We start from the raw sequence: 20,804 nt of genomic DNA, 5'->3' as shown, positions 1-20,804 counted from the left end.
TTTTCTTCTATTCTGCTGTTCCCTGGTACTGCTATGTCAATTATTTTAACTTGTTTTTCTTTCTTCTCGACTACAGTTATATCTGGTGTATTGTGTGGCAGATGTTTGTCTGTTTGTAGTCAGAAGTCCCATAATATTTTTGCATCTTAATTTTCTACAACTTTTTCAATTTTATGGTCCCACCAATTTTTGGCTACAGGTAGCTTGTATTTTTTGCAGATGTTCTAGTGTATCATCCCTGCTACCTTGTCATGCCTTTCTTTGTAGTCAGTCTGTGCGATCTTTTTACAACAGCTGATTAGGTGGTCCACGGTTTCATCTACTTCTTTACAAAGGCAGCACTTGCTGTTTGTTGTTGACTTTTCGACTTTTGCTCTTATTGTATTTGTTCTTAGTGCCTGTTCTTGCACAGCCAGTATTAAACCCTCTGTTTCTTTCTTCAAGTTGCCATTCTTAAGCCATTGCCAGGTCTTGGTGATGTCTGATTTTCCACTTATATTGTGCAAATATTGACCATGCAGTGGCTTCTTTTTCAATTTTTCTGCTCGGTTCTTGACTTGTTCTTTCTTGTAGGCCTGCTTTCTTTCATTGGTGTTGAATAGTTTCTCGTTATTGACCATTTGAAGTGCATCTTCCTCAGTGTCCTTTATATATTCTTCAAGGCCTCTTTTCTCCTCCTCTACTATTTGATGGACTTGCAGCATTTCTCTTCCACCTGAGCTGCGAGGGAGGTATAGCCTATCTACATCACTGTGGGGGTGCAGAGCATGATTGATGGTCATTATTTCCCTGGTCTTACAATCTAGCGTCTCTAGCTCTGCCTGGGTCCGGTCTATTATTCCTGCAATGTATCTGATAACAGGTATAGCCCAGGTGTTTATTGCTTGTACGGTGTTCCCGCCATTGAGTTTGAACTTGAGGATTTTTCTAACTCTCCTGATGTATTCACTTCCAATTTTCCTTTTAACTTCAGCGTGTGCGATGTTATCAGCCTGGAGAATGCCCAAGTATTTGTAATGTTCTTTCTCTTCCAGGTTCTTGATGTTGCTTCCATTGATCAGTTCTGTTCCTTCTGTTTTTCTTATTTTTCCTCTGTTCATTATTAATGCAGCACACTTGTCTAGTTAAAAATCCATTGCTATATCACTACTGAATATACGGACAGTGCTTAGCAGTGATTCGATTTCTGACTGGGACTTTCCATACAACTTCAGATCGTCCATGTACAGCAGATGGTTGATTATACTTGATGTTTTAGATGTTTGGTATCCGAGGCCTGTTTTGTTTAGTATTTGTGAAAGTGGAGTCATGGCGATTACAAACAACAGAGGGGATAGTGAGTCCCCTTGGAAAATACCTCTTCTAATGCTAACCTGTCCAAGTGTCTCGCCATTGATTGTTAACTGTGTATTCCACATGCTCATTGCTTTTTTTTAATAAATATCTGAATGTTTTTGCTGACACCAGTTGTTTCTAAACATTTTAGTATCCATGTGTGAGGCAATGAATCGAAGGCTTTCTTGTAGTCAATCCATGCAACACTTAGATTGGTTTTTCTTCTCCTGCAGTTTTCTAAAATCATTTTGTCAATCAGCAGCTGGTCTTTTGTGCCTCTGGTGTTTGGGCAATTTCCTTTCTGTTCAACTGGAAGCTGTTTATTAGTTAATAAGTGTTGCATGACTTCATCTGCTATTATTCCAGTTAATAATTTGAACATGGTTGGCAGGCAGGTTATTGGTCTATAATTACTTGCAACCACACCTTTTGCTGGGTCTTTCATTATGAGATAAGTTTTCCCAGTTGTTAGCCATTGTTCAATATCACCTCCTTGCAAAATGTGATTGAACTGTTTTGATAGTTGTTTATGAAGGCTTGTTAGGTGTTTAAGCCAAAAGCCATGCAGTTCATTGACGCCTGGAGCAGTCCAATTTTTAATTTTCTTTGCTCTTTCACTTATTAATTCTGGTGTTATTAGATCTTGCATTTGTTGGTTACATTTTTCGACCTCTTTCACCCAGCCTGCTTTTTTATTATAATCTATTGGATTGTCCCATAGTTTCCCCCAGAATTGCACTGTTTCTTCTTTATTTGGTGTTTCGATGTTTCTTGCAGTTTCTCCTTCTTCTTCTCCTCCTCCTCCTTCTTCTTCTTCTTCTTCATATAATTAATAAGCAACAGCAACATAGATAATTCAAGCCAGGATGTGCACTGGGTGCATCTCCACTGAACACAGCACAACTCCCTGCCAGTTTTAACTTTAAAAAACCCCATCATTTATGTGAGGAATTGGTTTTACCCATAAGGAAAGAAATAATAGCATTACCAGACCCATTCGAGTATGATCCATATGGACAAGGCTCACAGGCACTGCTGTTTGTCTTGAAAAACCCAGGATTGCATGGTGGGCACATCTTTTTTATGCCTGAGGGAGGCAATTTTACAGCATTGGGGAGATCCTCACTGCAAATCTTTGGCTCAGCCCATTTATACATTAGCTGCGTCTGTGAAGATTAAAAGAATAGATACACATTGTTACTAATATCAAACATTTCTACAACACATTAATATATAAAAAGCATTATCATCCCTATCTCATTCATCCACACAAAACCACAGATTAAGGTCTCTAAGGACGGTTACAAAAGAAATACACTGTAGCTAGAAGCACACACTCAACATGCTGTGTTGACAGACACAGATGAGAATTTGTGTGTTAATATCTTGGTCTATCTCTTGAAATGGCAAGTTGACATGTTTACTCTTATGCTGCCCCTTGCACATTTGCAAAAAGCATCCAAAAAACATTCTAGAATATGAAGGATAGACAAGAAAAGATAGCTTCTTCCTCCTCCTGGAAAGAAACTAGCTAGCGTGAACACAGTGTAAGGGCTCACTCTGCAGGTGTAGGGATAAACTTTCTTTCTGAACTTGTGTCCACATGGGGGTGCTCTCTGCCTAGAAATGCTAGTAAATTTTTGCACAGTTCTTTCAAAGCAGAAATGTTTAGGAAAGGCTGTAGTTAGGGTTGTGCTTCAGTAACCTTAAGGAGCTTCACAGTTCACATGTCACAACTATAACAACCAGGGAATCCAGAAGTTACGTACCTCTCCATTTGTATCACAAGCTGTGTGAGTATAAAAGAAATCCTTATCTGTACAGGCTGGGCGAGTCTTGCAAGTTGCAGAACCTGGTTCTTTATTGCAAAAGGAAACAAATATGTGGTTAAAGAAGCAACGAATCCAGAAACATCTCAGCAGCAACCGAAACAGAGTGACATGCTCCATCTGCATGTTACTCCTGTGTATCAAGCGCCAATCAAACCTTCCAGAAAAACTATCCATGTATTTTATTTGGGATGGACACTATGTAGGCAGGTGTGTGTGGTCTTGGGCTCCAGTTCCAACATTTGCTTTGCTATAAAGAGCTGGAGAGTTTTACAAGAAATCTGCCTCATATTTGTTTAAGGTGACTTATTTTGAGAAGATCAAAGAATAAGCCTTTGTATAATTAATGTTCACAATAGGAGCAGGCCGTTCCCTGTCCTCTGCAGAGAGACAAGGGTGTGGCGGGGGGAGTCATAAAAGTTTATGAGAGTCAATCCTAAGAATATTGCATTGGGGATGGAGCACCATCTGGAGAGGATGGAACTTCCTATAGTCAGGTGCCCTTTTTCTCAGTTTGGAAAGTGGATACTCGGGACAATTCATCTTCCCACATCCCTGTATTTTCTACCAGCCTGGCAAAATGCTTCAACCATAAATACTTTTATAATCATCATTATCAAATGCTGGTATTATTTTGGAGCTGGCTTTGTGTGTTTTACTGTCACATTTTTCTTGCCTTCTATTGTTTGCATTGTGTTTTTATTTTATTTTAATATGTCTTATGGATTTATGCTTTTATTGGACTAGGAAGTCTGAAGAAGTGTGGGCAATGAAGGCAGGCAGGCCAAGACTGCTTTTCTTTGGAAGTGTTCAGATAGCGTAGACATCTGAGGTGTTACCTGAGTACTGCATTGGCTCACACTGGTGGCAGGAAGTCGATCCCTTGGTGGAGAAGGAGTTTGCTGGGCACTGCTGGCAGAAGGAAGAACCCATTTTGGATGTGTATGTGCCTGCCTTACAAGGAAAGCATTCAGAGGTGTAGGCCACTCCTAGGGAACAAAAGAAAGGGGTAGACTGGATGACAAAGGACAACAACAACAACATAATCCACTGTCAACCACCAGCATAGGTACAGCTGACAATGTGTCATCAGACCCAAGGAACGCATCGGCCAAGCACAAACCTGTAATCCCAATGTTCCTCACCAACACAGGCTTAGGAGTTTTGGACCATACAGAGAAAGCTGTAGTTCTCCAGTATAGGACATTGTTGCCACGACTCAGCTCCACCTATAAACATTAAGCATAGATAGCTCAAATCCTGGCACATATTGAAAGCTCATACTGCTTGAGGTGCTGGCTCTTAGAAGCACACACAGTTTCTGTTCCACCAGCTACTACCAGTCGTAAGTATACAAGCACTATGGTAGTCTGAACTATGAATTATCTCCTGCACTTACACTGTGCATCTCCCATCCTTTCTCTGTTGTTCTCATCCACCGTGATTCTTCTACTGTTGGCTGGCACTGGTCATTCTGAACCTGCAATAAATGAGAACTCAGGATGAGTTCTGTTCATGGGGAAATAAGTTGCTTGGATTCTGTTGTAGTCATTGGTTTACAATATCCCATTAAAATGAACTTTTTTTTGGTAAGTTCCACTTTTGCTGCTGGAGGCAAAGCTCTCTGTATGAGCTAGATTTAATGAGGTACAGAGAACAAATTCATAGGTTTAAGGCCCAAAAGATCAACTGTGATGTTTCTCTGAGCTACTATGGAGTACAAGCTGGGAATAGTACCTTAACGAAACCTCTTGCAGTTGAAGGTGCTTAGCTAAACTATAATACATTATTTAGGTTAAAAAAGTAAGTTGAACTTTTAAAAAACCATTTTATTGTTTCAGGGTTACCACCTCTGTAACTGACAGATTCTTAAAGCAATATAAGGGAATGGAGCCTCCTGCTGATGGTTTAAGGAATAACCACAAAATGCACCTCAGTATGCAGTTAACTGCAATGCATATTAAGTAACATCTGGACTGGAGATAAGTGTTACAGGCTCTGAAGGAGGCATAAATGTTAGCTGGAAAGCTCTTGTCTGCTACACAGGAATGCAGTGAACAGGAAAAGAGGAGGTACCTAAGTAATTTAATTTAAAAAGATCTTGCAAAATATTTGTAAGGCAAAGTAGGGCAGACCGTTGTTTCTTAAAGAGCTACAGATTTTTGCCAAAATTCATCTGCCTCCTGGAGAGGAGAGCTGGTCTTGTGGTAGCAAGCATGACTTGTCCCCTTAGCTAAGCAGGGTCCACCCTGGTTGCATATGAAAGAGAGACTAGAAGTGTGAGCACTGAAGGATATTCCCCTCAGGGGATGGAGCCACTCTGGGAAGAGCAGAAGGTTTCAAAGTTCCCTCCCTGGCTTCTCCAAGATAGGGCTAAGAGAGAGTCCTGCCTGCAACCTTGGAGAAGTCGCTGCCAGTCTGTGAAGACAATACTGAGCTAGATAGACCAATGGTCTGACTCAGTATATGGCAGCTTCCTATGTTCCTATGTTGCTCTCAAATGTTGTGCAGGAAAGATGGGCTAAGCAGGTGGGAGCTGGACATGAACTTCCATCTCCTTCCATGGTTTCAGCTTTAAATACCAGAAATCCTTTTCCTCAGCTATGAGAACAGAATATGAGAACAGAAATCCTTTTCCTCAGCTATGAGAACAGAATATCTTCCAGATAGACCTAAAGGGTGACTACTAGTACAGGGATGGCCAATTTTTGACAGTGCACAAATAAAACCCACCCTGGCACAGTGCAAAATGACAGAAAGCTAGATAGATTCCTCTAACAGAGTCAAGGGAAACATACAAAGAACTCAAAGACGATGCTGCTGTCTGGGTAGATGTACTCAAAGGAGACAGTGCCAGATTGCTTGAGATTAACAGCATACATCAGAGTGGCTGTGCACTCATCTGTGTTGGAAGCAATGTACTCTCCCCTAGGAACCCACGTTGACCTGAAAGAGAATGGAGAGAGAGAAAAGCCCAGCAGTTACGGAAGTGTTACAGCACAGCACCAGAAACATTACAACAAATTAATTAACTGTAGGAATGAGGAAACTAAAAGCACAAACATTCATTTTGTCATTCTAGCCAGTTTATACAAAAGTGCCCAGAATTTCCAGATCATGCCAGGTTTGATTTGAAAATTGCGGGTACTTGCAGCAGACTGCACTTAGCGGAGCCATGTTGGCACCGGAGATGGCAACATTAAACTCTGCTGTACAAAGTTTGGCATATACCCTACACATCATTCATTTCCATTTTGTGTTGAGACACAATATGCCCTCGCAGGGAACATGTTCTGCACAAAGATAGCTAAAATATGTCCTCTTGGACGGAATGGGGGAGTGAGAATCTCTATTCTTGACATCAAATCAGTCGATGGAAAGGCTAATAGCAAAATAACAAACTGGAAAACGTGTACCAAGTCCTTCCAGGTCCTCCCCACCCCTTTTTTTCTTTAATTAGGAAGAACCTGGTTTTCAGATAGATGTGATTTTCAACCGGCTTAGCATTAGTCCATTGCTTTGAGTTATCATGTCACATTTATTTAATTGATTTAAGTAATGAGCTATGTACCCCACCTTTCAGGCATGATGCCTCACAAAGCAGCTTACAGTTAAAAATACAATAATAAAACACAATAAAGAAGGCATGTAAAATAAATTACAAAAAGCATAAAATCAAGAGAGTAATAAGATCCTGGAAAGCTCATCTTAGCTTTGTTTCTCACAGTGCCCAACAGAGGGCAAATGTGATTAAATGGTTTTACTTTCCAAGAGGTGCACTTTTTGTCCCAGCGGCTGTCAAATTATTGAAGGCTAAAATATACCCTCAAATTCTTTATGGTGCGCAAATTGGGCCTTTTGATAATTTTACAATATTAGAAGCAGTTCAAACTAAGTTCTTAAGGGCCATCTTTCAAGCCCCCAGAGGCACAGCTAATGTGGCTCTTCGTAGAGAGGTTGGGGTTACCACCTTGAAAATGAAAATCTGGTTTTGTATAATCAAATTCGGGCTGCATTTGGTTTTCTTCCCAGTCACTCTAGCGCCTTTAGTGTTAATTGACAGCTTTACATCTAAATGGGAAATAGTTCTGAAAACGAAATTGCATCATCTGGGCACATCCCAAGAAAAACCTTGGGAGGGTTTAGATCAGGCGATATGTTTTGTCAGGCAACGATTACTGGATATAGATCTGCAGGAGGAGTGTGCACGACTACCAGGGGGGATGTATATAGGATCCCAAAATTTCAGTCACAAACCGGCTGAATATTTAGATCATATGTTTTTACCTAAGTTTAGGAGAGCATTGACCCTTGCACATTTGAATGCCCTTCCTTCTGCACTCTTAGACAGGAAATATAAACGAGTCCTGTATGCATTGCATCGTTGCCCTTGTGGCTCAGGGGATACAGAGTCAGTTGTTCATGTTATTCTGTATTGTCAATTTCATAGGGATGCTCATATGAAGTTCATTGCTCCTCTCTTGAAGAATCATCCTGGACATACGGATCAATTTTACCTGGATTTTTTGCTGTCAAATGTTAAATCTGTTACCTCTATTAATGTGGCCAAGTTTTATTTTGTTGCATCCAAACTTTGTAGAGTTTGTATTAGCAATTTGAATATTTTGTAAGTTATAAATGTATTATTTTAAATGTTAAGCTGGTCTAAGGACCGTAATAAATTTACTACTACTACTAAGAGAGTAATAAAAACAGCAGCTCAGCCTAAAACAAATCAGTTAAAGCCTAACCACACACACATACACACACACACACACACACACACACACGGGGGGGGGAGGGGGTCTTTAAAGATTTCTTAAAGAGGTCAAAGACAAAGGCTGGTAGATCTCTCCAGGAGGGGCATTCTAGAGTTGTGGCACCACTATAGAATAAGCCCTGACCCTGGACACCACCAACCAAATCCGAGAAAAAGACAAGCCAGAGAACAGGCCCTGTGAGGCTGATCTTAAAGCCCAGGCAGGTTCATATGGGTGCAGGCAAATTCCGCAAGCCCCAGGCCAAGGCTTTAAAGGTTAACATCAATGTTTCAAATTTGGCTTGAAAGCAAACCGGTAGTCAGCAAAACTGTCACAGAGTAATATCTAGCAATATACTGCTGACTGCTAGTGGAGTGTGTCTATAGGCACAGAGCCTCTGCAAGTTCTTGTTAAGGGGAGGCATTTGGAGGAACTGGAAGGCATGCTCAAAAATGTGAGTTTTGGGCTCCCCTTGCAGAACCAAAAACCACCCTTAAAGAAGCAGAGAGCGCATACTTTGCAGCCACATAATGCTTGAAGGGAAATTCCCAAAGGAGGTTCTTCTCCTCTTGTCAATCAACAGGGCCCAAGGGAGGAGGGTGAGAGAAAGAATTGGGAGAAGGCGGTCAGGGAGAGAATGAGGAAAACAATTGACAGTGAGTGACAGTTGGTATTAACTACACAAGACACAGGCCCTGCAAATAAAAAGGGGGGAGAAAATGAGGCTATTCATGCGATGGAGGAAAACCAGGTTAAGGGATGCCAGCCCGTTTTTCCTCCATCGTGAGAACCACCGGGCTCATGGGCGAGCCCAGTGGTTCAATGGCAGCTAGCCCGCCAAAGTAGCCCTCCCCTTAAATGAGGTTAGTGGAGCAAGCGCTCCACTAACCCCGTACTTGCAAGGAGAACCCCAACTGGGAGGCTACAACAAGCCTCCCGGCCTCGGAGGTCTCCCCAAAATGCCACGCACACTTGCACGGGGGATTCTGGGACTTGCGTGGGGCATTCTGGGATCCCTGCAGCCCCAATCAGCTCCGTGACAGAGCCGGTTATTATATATGGGCAGCCAATCCAGCCGCCCAGGGCTTGACTACTGCTTGTGTGCGGGGAGAGCAGGCTTGACCTGCTCTCTTCTCCAACCCCCTCCTGGCTCTACACACCGATCATGTGTAGAGCCTCAGTACCAAATACAAAAACAAAGAGAACTCCTAAAAACAAAAAGAAACAACCCTTAACAAAAAAAGAAAAGAAGAAAACATGGTAAGAGCAAGCATGACTTGTCCCCTTAGCTAAGTAGGGTCTACCCTGGTTGCACATGAATGGGAGACTAGAAGTGTGAGCACTGTCAGATATTCCCCTCAGGGGATGGAGCTGCTCTGGGAAGAGCAGAAGGTTTAAAGTTCCCTCCCTGGCATCTCTAAGACAGGGCTGAGAGAGATTCTCGCTTGCAACCTTGGAGAAGCCATTGCCAGTCTGTGAAGACAATACTGAGCTAGACAGACCAATGTTCCTATATTCCTAAGAAAACAAAGAAAACTATTCTGAGAAGATCATCCCAATCCTATACCTTTCACCTTCTTGCTCCCCATTAATACGCTATTCTGCCCTTCCTTACCAATACAGCACACAGAATTTCAAATCTAACACAACATTTTTGATACAGGTACAAGCATCATTGTAGCAGTATTCTGGACAAGCTGGAACTTCCAAACCATCTTTGAGAGCACTGCAGTAATCTACCCTGGATGTGACCAATGCAGGGGTGACTGCCATCACTTTCACCTTGTCCAGGTAGAGTAAAACTGGTGTGCTAGCTGTACATTGTTAGGAAGGTTCAAGTGACACATGGTCATCTGTGGAGCATTCCATTCAAACCTCTGGATAGTCGCTACTTATAATTGCTAATTTATGTAGTTTTTAATACAGTACATAAAGCACTTGATAGGCTTATTGATGTTGCTCTCACAATAAAGCCATTACTCCCATTTTACGCATTGGGAACTGGGATTCAGAGGTAGCAACCTATGGACCCATACTGAATCCATGGCCAATGTGGAACATGAACCTGAGTCTTTCAGATCTGTCCAACTCTCTGACCATTGGACCATAATCAGTGTGGACTATGGTCCTTAAACTAAAGGATGTTCCAGGTCAAGGGGGAGATAAAACAGTTATTGTACACATCATCACTCCACTGGTCCCTTTACCTACCTTCCTTCCCTGACTATTGCAGAGTAAAACCAGAATCTTGTTTGCTACAGAAAGCAGAGAAAGATAGCAAAGGAACTGACGGAGAAACCAGCAGGTAGTATCCTGTTCCAAAGGAACTGATGGAGGAACCTGGAACAGGAGCCTCTGCCCAGGCAGGGATCCAAGAAGCACACATACCTTGGGCCTCACCAAGGGAAATGGAGATTGGGACCTCAGATAGCTCTGAGCAGACAATCAACAGCACTGTATGCAACAGACTGGGAGACCACTATCTGGATCAAAATAGAATGTGTGGGGAATGTGCTCAATAATCTTTACTCAAGTACACTTTAGCCCAGCATCACACTAGCAACCAACCAACCAACCAACCAACCAACCAACCAACCAACCAACCATCTATCTATCTATCTATCTATCTATCTATCTATCCATCCATCCATCCATCCATCCATCCATCCATCCAGATTTATTTTCTGCATTTTTTGCATGTCATCACAAGGTAGCTAACATCAAAGAACCTGCCACAATAACGTCTAGTAAAATATAGAGGCTATTCACAAGCATGTGCAAAACCCACGCAGGTATGAACTGGTGGGATTAGGCTGATCCCAGCAGAACCACAGCGGCAAACCCACCTGTGAAGCCTCCCTCTAAAATGGAGTTAGGAGAGTGAGAGCTTTCCAAACCCCATCTTTAAAATTGTCTGTCAGCTGGGGCTGATTGCAACCATGGCTGCCAGACTGCGGAGAGCCCAGAGAGGGGAGGGGGGATCTCCATAATGCACTGTGCACTCACGCGGTGCATTATGGTATTGGGGGGGGGCAACACATCCTGGCACCCCAACCCACGGAGCCACTAACTACAACAGGTGCTCATCTGGGCAGGCGATCCACCCACCCAGGGAAGAAAGCATGATCGTCTGTGGGGAGGTAAGCTCTTCAGGGCTTCCTCCTCACAAACCCTGAAGTGAGAAAAGCAGTGAGAAAAGGCTCCTAACATAACATTCTAATAAGAACTAATCATTCTACTTTCCTTTCACTATCCCTACAACTGGAGTAAGTTTGGTCCAAATCAGTTAGGTAGTTCACAAGTTAGCCCACTTGCACCTCAAACGTTAATTCATCAGCCATCTTGAAATGGGGTGGATGACATCATCACAAACTATGCATTTGGTGTCCCTGTGTGATCCTACACCTGTAGCAAATTTGGATCAGATTGATTAGGTGGTTCACAAGTTAGCCCAATTGTGCCTCAAATGTTCATGTGTCCATCATCTTGAATTGAGGTGGATGGCATCATCATAAATCACATCATTGAGGTGCGCCTGTGTGTCACTCACTACAATTATACCAAATTTGCTTCAGATCGGTTAGGTGGTCCACAAGTTAGCCCTCTTGTGCTTCATAGCCATCATATTGATTTGGGGTGGATGACATCATTCCAAATTATGGCATTGAGGTGTCCTTTTGTGTCCCCAGAGCTATTTCAAATTTGATTTAAATTGGTTAGGTGGTTCTTGAGTTAGACCACTTGCTCCTCAAATGTTTATGTGTCTGCCATCTTGAATCGGAGTGAATGACATACCACAGACTCTGCCATTGAAGTGTCCCTGTAGTGATCAGCCACCGCTCCCTCTAAAGAGTTAACAGGGATTGAGCCCTTGTCTAGACTGACAGGCTGGTGAACTCCAGAGCAGCCAATCAGTACACCAGGTGTGTGGGACCAAGAGAGCGGCTGCTGGGAATTCTGGGGACAAGAAGAGTGGTCTCTGCTGGAGAAGCACGTGCGGAAAGGCTTAGTGAGGGGCATGGAGGTTTCTCTTGTGGAATAACTGCAGATAGCTTGATTCTCATCAGGTGTTGGGTGAGTTTTCAAGGAAAAGAGGATTCAGCATAGGGAACAGTTTGTTAGTCAGATTTGGCACTAGAAACTTATATTTCTTTGAGTGTGTGCTTTGCATGTTCCTGATACTGTTCTATTATTGTTTACCTGTAATGTAATTAAAATAAGATACACTATCCTACTCCCAACCCACCTAGGATGTTGCAAAAGACTCTACACTGACTCTAAGACTCTAAGCATGTCTAAATGCAACCTGAAATGAAAGCCTAAGACAATCTATTTTTGTAATTTACTAAGTATTTTTGAGTTTATTTAAAACCTAAAAGCCTCAGATGGAAGCAGTCTGTAGTAATTGAATAAAACTGGTTTTTTTTCTTTCTACAAGCCTCTCAGAGTTGGTTTTTAACTCAAGAAAAAGGGAGGGCGGAAAGGGGATTTCTCTGGTGCACATCCTCAAGTGCTCAGAAGCTATCAGTTTTCTCCTCACGTGTAGGCCTACAAGTGGAAGGTTTTTGTACTTATCCAATAGCAAAATAAAGAGAGTTTTCCCTGGAATTCCACCACAAGTCCAAGCAGGTTCAAGCTCTGTCGATAAGAGGGGCGGTGGCGACAGCATTTTAATTCTACTGGAAATATAGATTAGTTTTATGAGAAGCCCAGCCAGACAACCTGTCAGAGAAGATTCAGCATTTTCCCCTTCACATGAGCTGCTCTAAGACAAAGGCTTTAATCTGCTACAGTCACTCATTACAACAGTGCCAAATTTGGTTCAGATCAGTTAGACAATCCACAAGTTACCCCACTTGCACCTCAAATGTTCACACACCTGCCAACTTTAATTGGGGTGGATGACATCATCACAAACTATGCCATTGAGGTATTCTCATGTGTCCCTACAGCTGTGGAAAATTTGATTCAAATCGGTTAGGTGGTTCACAAGTTAGCCCATTTGCACTTCAAACATTTACGCATCTGCCATCTTGAATAGGAGTGGATGACATCATCACAAACTATGCCATTTAGGTGTCCCTATGTATCTCTACAACTGTATCCATTTTGGTTCATATTGGTCCAGGCATTGAGAAGTTGATAGCGGGGGACACATGCACAGAATGCCGGGTGATCTTATGAGCCTACTGGAAAGTAGGCTAAAAATTAAGAAAACAACCTGTAAAACCCATTCATAATTCAGCTGATTCCCTGTGTGCTGATGTGTAGAAGACAATAAGGCTATTACTGGGTGTGTGTGTGGTGGGGGGAGAGGCAAGGTTTCACCTACCTTCCCCCAGAGGATCTGTTGTCCCATCTTTGGCGCACCACAATGTGCCCACATGATCCACACCACTCCATGCAGTGCAGATCACCAGAGGCCAGAGCTCATTTTTCTGGCCTCCAGGAATCCCATAAGGCACCACGCAATGAGGGTGGTGCCCTGGGGGATTCCCCCAGGAGTCAGGCACTCTAGGCAACCAATTGTCTATGCTCAGGCTGCATGCAACCTGAACATACACATGACCCTGAGGACACACTCACACCCTCTAACCCAGGCAAAAGCCCGAGTACGGAAGTCGGGCTTGCCAAGGAAGCAGCAGCAGCACCAGGATCGGCCTGGGTAGGGCTGGTCATATGCACAGACTTATTATGGGGAAGAGAGTGGCCGGGCAGATATCTGCAGCTACCCTAAGGAGACTTCAGCTTCTCAGGCAAAGAGCAAGCAATGAGCAGGGAGCGGGGGGTGTATGAGCAAGAACTCTTGATGCTGTTTGCAATCCACTTTTGTCTGCTTCTCTCCCTATCTTGCCTTCTGTTTAATGAACCACTTTCCTTCACCCTCATATGCCAATCTGTTTCCCCACCCACACAGTCCATCCCCCAAATCACATACCCCTGTTCTATCTGAAGCATCTTTTCTCTTTAAACTTCCCCCTTTCCCCTCAGTTCATTGACATCAATCTGAAAAATATGCATTGAGTTATCTCTACTTTCCAGGATAAGACAGACAGAAATGCCTATTATGAATCAGAAAGTTTGGGATTTCATGCACCTTTATGGAAACAAAAAGCAATTTGCTATACGGAGCAGGCTATTTTTTGTTACCAATAAAAGTAACTCGTAACCTTCACACACATCTTCACCCCATGAAACGTACCCCTGATCTAAGAGACACTGCTGGATCCAGACAACTTTAATGAGAAGAAACTGGCAGTGGTAATCTGCCGCTCTGCTCCTACGAATATGCTTAGAAGTTTGATGAATAATTTAAGTGATACTAGAAGTAGGTTACATTTGCAAGTTGCACAAACACTTCATAGCACCAGGTTGTTGAGTTTTTCAGCAAAGAATTATTATTTAAAGGGTGTCTTCTGCCTGATGAGTCTGAGCTTGCCTTTCTTCAGCATCAAAATGATCAAAGCGCCAAAGAGAAAACAAGGTGGCAGTGCTGTACACCACAAGCTGGGCATCAGAGACAGACTGGCAGGGTAGAGAGTTCCAGAGTCTTTGACTGGAACTGACCTTCAACACACTGTTAGAATTCAGTAAGCACTCAAATTAAAACAGTCCAAACACAATGTTTAACATCCTCGAAGGGTCAGGAGTAAAAGTACAGGCAGCAGGGCATTTTTCACCCGACAGTCTCTACCATGAGTTTACTGTGAGGCTTTACTGAGAGTTTGAAGTTGCCCCAAAAATCTGAAACAAAAAGTTGGGCTTTTTTTAGCCTGCATATAAATTGGGCTACACTCTAACATGCACTGGAAAACCCCGAATTGTGTGTGAAATGCTCCCCGATAGCTTGCAGGGGCTTCAGGGTAAATCTGGCCAATATGTGAACGCACATCCACCATTCCTGAGGAGATGTGAACTGAAAAGCCCTGTGTGAAAAAACGCCCAGGATCAGAACAGGAATGGCTAAAATCAAAGATAGTTTAGCCTGGATAGCTGGAAGTGCTCTGTGCATCATCCACCAGCCCAAGCACATTTTTAAAAAAGTGTCCTGGGATAGGTCAAATTATGGCAGCAGATTCTTCCCCCCCAGATTCTGGACTGGAGCGTGTAAGATTGAGCCCAGCTGAGAGAGACAATGGCAGAAATCTGCTATTGCTGCTTGGACAGTCAGGTTAGCTTGATAGATTAAAGGAGAAGGAGGTCTTCTTTTAGCCTTGAATAATGGGTCAGCACAGGGACTCCTCCTGGGCATCCATTCTAGCACTAACCTGACAGCACAGGAAGCTACAGCGCAGACTCTTCTTATGTAGAATGTAATGTGAGGGACCCTGCTGGTATGTTCCCCAGACTATGGACTACAGACACCTATATTGGGCAGCAGCACTATAGAAAGATGCTAAAAGGCATCATCTCATACTGTGCGGGAGATGCCAATGGTAAACCCCTCCTGCATTCTACCAAAGACAACCACATGGTTCTGTGGTCACCAGGAGTCGACACCAACTGGACAGCACACTTTACCTTTAATGTGAGGGAGTCTGGGACAGACTTGCATCTTTATTAGCATACTAGCAATTGGGAAGAGTATGTTACTTTAACTGTCTACAAAACAAGGTTGCTAACTGGATAAACTGACAGACCACTCTAGAGCAGATTATAGGGGTAAGCAGCAAGTTGAGTTCACTTTTCTGCTTCCTCTCATTCACATGCTGAAATTAGCAAATGAGATTTAAATAGCCTTTGAGCTTCTGGGCTGCTTGTAAATGAATGTGTGATCATTGTAATTGTGCAACAGACAATTATGAAACAAATGTGCAGTAGAAAAACAGGCATTTGTAACTCAAATGAACATTCTGGTCAATTACAAAGCAAGTTAGCAGTTTGCGGGTGCTTCTGGACCCGACACTGTCCTTGGAGGCACAGGTGGTGGTGGTGTGCAGGAGTGCTATTTACCAGCTACGGCTGGTACGGCAACTGAGACCCTACTTGGAGAAGTCAGACCTGACCTCAGTCACTCCTGCACTGGTAACATCCAGATTGGATTGCTGCAATGCACTCTATGTGGGGCTATCCTTGAAGACAGTTCAGAAGCTTCAGCTGGTCCAGAATAGGGATGTGCACGGAACTGTGGCGGAGAGGCTTGAAGGCGGTGGGGGTGCCACTTCAAGAGCGGGGGAGGATGCACTTACCTTTCTCGCTGCTTTCCCCCCACCAATGTCCTTTTTTTGGAAAGCTAATCAGGGAAGTAGCGTACCTCCCTGCCGCCCCGTTGCCCCTATTGGCTGGATATGGCTGGAAGTCCCCAACGCGCCTGCATGTGCAGGCACGTCGGGGACTTCCAGCCATATCTGGCCAACAAGGGCAACGAGGGCAACAGGGTGGCAGAGAGGTACGCTACTTCCCTGATTAGCTTTCCAAAAAAAGGACATTGGTGGGGGGAAAGCAGCGAGAAAGGTAAGTGCATCCTCCCCCGCTCTTGAGGCGGCACCCCCACTGCCTTCAAGCCTCCCCACCACGGTTCCGTGCACATCTCTAGTCCAGAATGCTGCTGCAAGAATGCTCGTGGGTGCTAATCGCTCCTCGAGAATCACACCTATACTGTGGCAGCTTCACTGGTTGCCAGTTTGCTTCCGATTATAAGTGCTGGTCTTGACATTTAAAGACCTACAGAGCTTGGGGTATCTGTCGTATCTGTCGGACCGCATTCACCCATACCAATCTGCCAGGGCTCTTCGTTCATCATCTTGAACCCTGCTCGCAACCCTGCCATTGACTGAGATTTGGCTGGCAGGGACAAGAGACAGGGCTTTCTCGGTTGTGGCCTCTCAGCTATGGAACGCCCTCCCAGAAGAACTTTGCTATGCTCCCTCAGGGTTTTTTTAAAAAGATATCAAAAGCCACGTATTCAGCTGGTCCAGAATGCTGCTGCAAGGATGCTTGTGTTTGGGTGATATACAAGTGTTAAGAAAAGAAAAAGAAAAGAAAAAAGAAAAAGAAAATTTAAAAAAGAAAATAAATATAAATATAAAAATATAAAAATAATAATTGTAGAGAGGCTTAAAAAAATTAATGAGTCTAATTTAATTTTATTCTATGTTGCGTTTTGTTTTATTGTTTTAAACTTTATTACTTTTACTGTTGTGTTCCACCCTGAGCAGTGTGGTTCTGGAGGGGCAGGGTATAAATATTCTAAATAAATTAAATAAATAAATTCATGCAAGATAACTTGGCTTTAAGCCTCATATATGGAAAGGAACATTCAGTACTAAGTGCTAAAAGCTCTATGGTGTGCAGCTAGTCATGGAAGGGGTAAAGAAAGGTGGGTCAGGGCAGCCCATGTACTTTTGTCCCTCCTTCCTGAAGCCAGTGGTTGAGAGGCTGGCTAGGGCTAAATAGCTCCTTTTAATAATTAAGAAGGGCATAAGTGATTAGTAGATGAATTGATTTCCCCTCCCCTACATGGGCCAGGTTTAATCCAATGGCCAACAAGTTGCCTGTCCTTAGTTTAGGCTGCTTTCCTACCGGTGAAGTGTTTTCAGAGGAAAAGGGGAATCTCTACTGAAAAATGAAACAAAGGAGATCAAGAAATGATGACAGAAGATGATAGAATGGGGTCATTTTATAATCACTTTGAGTATCCTAAGAATTTTGCTCACCATCTCAGTAACAGCAAAGTGTCAAATACTTGCTTTCAAAACACAATCTGACCAACTATTGATCATATATTTTCCAGAGACATGGAATATTAGAAGGATACATCTTAAGCAGATAATTGAGGAGCATAATGAGGGAAAGGCCTGTCAAATGAAATTAAAATAATTGACAAAAACCCTCTTCTGCGACGTACTATTTGATTAATAATGTCATTTCCCCTTCATAATTAAATGGAGCAAACTTGCAATGACAGATTAAATTGATAAAAATAATGTTCTACACATTAAAATTGGATGGAGACTCACGTTAAAAACCTGTACCAGGAATGATCTTTCCCCATTCTCTTATCTTGCTAGAACTGGGAAACAAAAGCTAATGTTTCAAGGGTGGCATCTGAATGAAAGCAGTAATAGGTGGCTTTTTGCTTCCTGCACAGATTTGCATTTACATAAAGGCAACTAATGCTAAAGCATTCTTTTTCTTTTCGCACTTAGAAGACTTTGCAGGGTGGGGGCGTGGGGGGTAAAATGTTGAGATTTTCCCCCAGGATTTGTCATTTCCAAGAGGGGAAAAAATATAATTTAGGACAGTAAGAAGTACTGTTAAATACTGCTTTAAGGATATGTAGGAAATTAATGAAAAATATTTAACCCCCTGGTACATTTTTGTAGTATTATAGTCTGTATAATTTTAACTTTTAAAATATCACAGTGCTATGTACTATTGCCGTGGTTGGAACTCAGGCAGCAAACTGGATCTAGACATTTTATTTGTTTAGAAATTAAACTGATCTGTAAACAAACAAAAGTCCCTGGGCTGAGAAAATGAGATAAACTGTCACAATATATGTTCCTTTGGTACAAATTATCGGTTCTAAATAGTCCAGTGTGAGCAATCATGGAATGAGAACTTGTAATTAAAATTTAATGAAGTGTTAAGAGGAAAATGATGTACAGTAACAGAATAGGGAAATAATAATAGAAATCAGGATGTTTAAGTTGTGGAAAGTCTTTTAAGACACCATGATTCTATCTGGTAAAAATCCACTGTAGAAAATGCCTATCTGCTGGTTGGCTCTACATGCCTGGAGATTGGCACTAGGTGTGCCACATATCTCCATGCATGGTGAGAATCATGCCATTCTATTGCCATGGTAATGACAAGGAGCCAGAAGTACCAATGGAATGGAAGACTGCATTCAAATTACTCCGTGGATGTGCAGTGCATAGAAATCATTCCAGTAGCATCTGTTGTCTCTTAGGACATATCTACATTACAAATTTAAATCAATTTAACTGTCATGAGTTCATCCCATGGAATAATGGAACTGTAATTCTGTACAAGAGCTCTGTAGCTTGAGTGTAGACTTCCTCCTCCTGCTGCTGCTGCTGAGGTGCAATGTGAAACAGGAAGAAGAGCAACCAGGTACGCATCATACCTCTCACAACTGCAAGGAATGTTACAGCACAGAGAAGCCTGTTCCCACAGGACTCCAGCTACACCACAGACCCCTGAATGTGACTGTATTAGAGCAGGCCTTGACTAAGAACCAGCCTCAACATTTAGGAGCCAGACAATGGATGCTTGACAAAATTGCCGGACTTAGGAATTGACATTGTGATAAAATTGCTGGCTTCTCTTTATACCCTTTACAAGTAACATTCTTAGAACAGAAACAAGGTTGCCTGGGACAAATAAATATTTTATTAAAGCACTTTATCTCTGAATATCCTAGTCTAGGCACCACAGTTAAATTGCTAGGTGCCGTGGCTACCTGGATCCTGGGATCTGTCAAGCCCTGCACTAGAGATTGTTCTGGTCTGAAATCTAGATGCTCAGGTCAAGTCAAACGTTAAACAAATTACACTGTGGCTCAGATCCCACAGATCAAATGTGCATTGGCATGAAAATACACAATCATCTTAGATGTTTGCACCAATGTATATGGGCTTTAAGAAAAATCCCAGATTCCTTAAAAGATAAAACAATAACTAAACTGGAATAAAATCGGTTTTTAAGTTTGCAACGTAGGTGTGCCATTATGCTGAAGCTACTCACAACTCATGAAAGTAAAGGCAATTTTAAGCACTTTGACCTGGGAGCTCCATTGGAATAAAATGGATATAATATACAATTAGGAACAGACCCAATGTATGTTTAGTTATCAAATTAGAGGGTCTGACTCCTCCCCGCTTAACCCTTTCCAAGAATCAGAGCCAAGTGATATGGGACAGGGCACCCATGTGGTATTAGTGGCATTATGATGTTGAGAATAGCCCCAGGGCGAGATTTGGGGTAGCTGCCAATCATCCTACTCATGCACTGCCCATCCTGCTCATGGCTGCCCATCCTGCCTACCTTTGCTGGCCATGATGCCATTAGACCACATTGCATCCCGTAAAGTGAGGCAGGCTGGCAGGCAGCTGAAGGAGGCCACAAGGGAAGATGGGCCCCATGCCCATCAGCAGTAGCGGTTGGGAGTGACAAGCAGTCCCCACAAGCATTGGTGGTCTGTGTGCTGCCGCACCCCCTATTGCTTCAGGGCTGATTTTGCATGCATGTATCTTTTCTGCTCATATATAAAGTGGGGGAAGAGAGTCTAATTTTAATTTAAAACAAACAACAACAACATCAAAACAAGCATACAGGTGAGAACAGCTGAACCTCTCGGCTCCCTTGCCAAGGAAAAATAAATATGTGAATTACAACTAGCAGCAAACTGTGCATGTGCAGTGATCTGAACAAAGTCCAGAAATCAAAAGTGGAAGGACAGATAGTGAATACATTGGTGCTGCTCCAGAAACAAGACTCCAGAAACAAGCCCAAAATCTGAGGATAAATTGAGATAAGCATAAGCATCCCTAGTCAGAGGCGTAACTAGGGAAAACGGCGCCCGGGGCAAGCACTGAAATGGTGCCCCCCCACCGCGCCCCACTGCCCCCCAACATACTACATTATACTTAGGTTTTTCCTCACAAGCGCCCGCCGCTGCCGCCAAGCCAGGCCACTGACTGGCCGCCAGGTGCCAGCAAAGCAATGGGGGGGGGGCGCAGGTGGCGTGGAAGGGACCGCTCGTGGGGAAGGGGGCACCGACGCACTCCCTTGACTGCTGCAGCGCTGCTGCACTGAGCAGGAAACATTTGTATTAACAAAAAATAAAATAAAATAAAAAATTTGGTCATGGCGGCGCCCCCCACGTGACCAGAAAAGATGGCGCCTGGGGCAC

The 20,804-nt window shown here is 43.1% G+C and overlaps 1 protein-coding gene across 2 annotated transcripts in view; it reads right to left on the bottom strand.

Moving 5' to 3' along the window:
* Positions 1-20,804, bottom strand: part of ELAPOR1 (endosome-lysosome associated apoptosis and autophagy regulator 1) — a 93,232-nt gene that overhangs the window by 20,344 nt on the left and 52,084 nt on the right. For both annotated transcript variants that reach the window (XM_053250501.1, XM_053250502.1), the window contains exons 4-9: positions 5,963-6,110; positions 4,564-4,644; positions 4,288-4,393; positions 4,004-4,153; positions 3,105-3,193; positions 2,324-2,501 (exon numbers count right to left, since the gene is read on the bottom strand). In XM_053250501.1, coding sequence (XP_053106476.1) covers positions 2,324-2,501; positions 3,105-3,193; positions 4,004-4,153; positions 4,288-4,393; positions 4,564-4,644; positions 5,963-6,110 — 752 coding nt within the window. The remainder of the gene's footprint in view (positions 1-2,323; positions 2,502-3,104; positions 3,194-4,003; positions 4,154-4,287; positions 4,394-4,563; positions 4,645-5,962; positions 6,111-20,804) is intronic.

Source organism: Hemicordylus capensis, chromosome 4 (assembly GCF_027244095.1).
Source record: "Hemicordylus capensis ecotype Gifberg chromosome 4, rHemCap1.1.pri, whole genome shotgun sequence".
In the NCBI taxonomy this organism is placed as follows: Eukaryota; Metazoa; Chordata; class Lepidosauria; order Squamata; family Cordylidae; genus Hemicordylus; species Hemicordylus capensis.
Note: the sequence above shows the minus strand (reverse complement) of the source record. Positions and strands in the feature narration are given on the sequence as shown.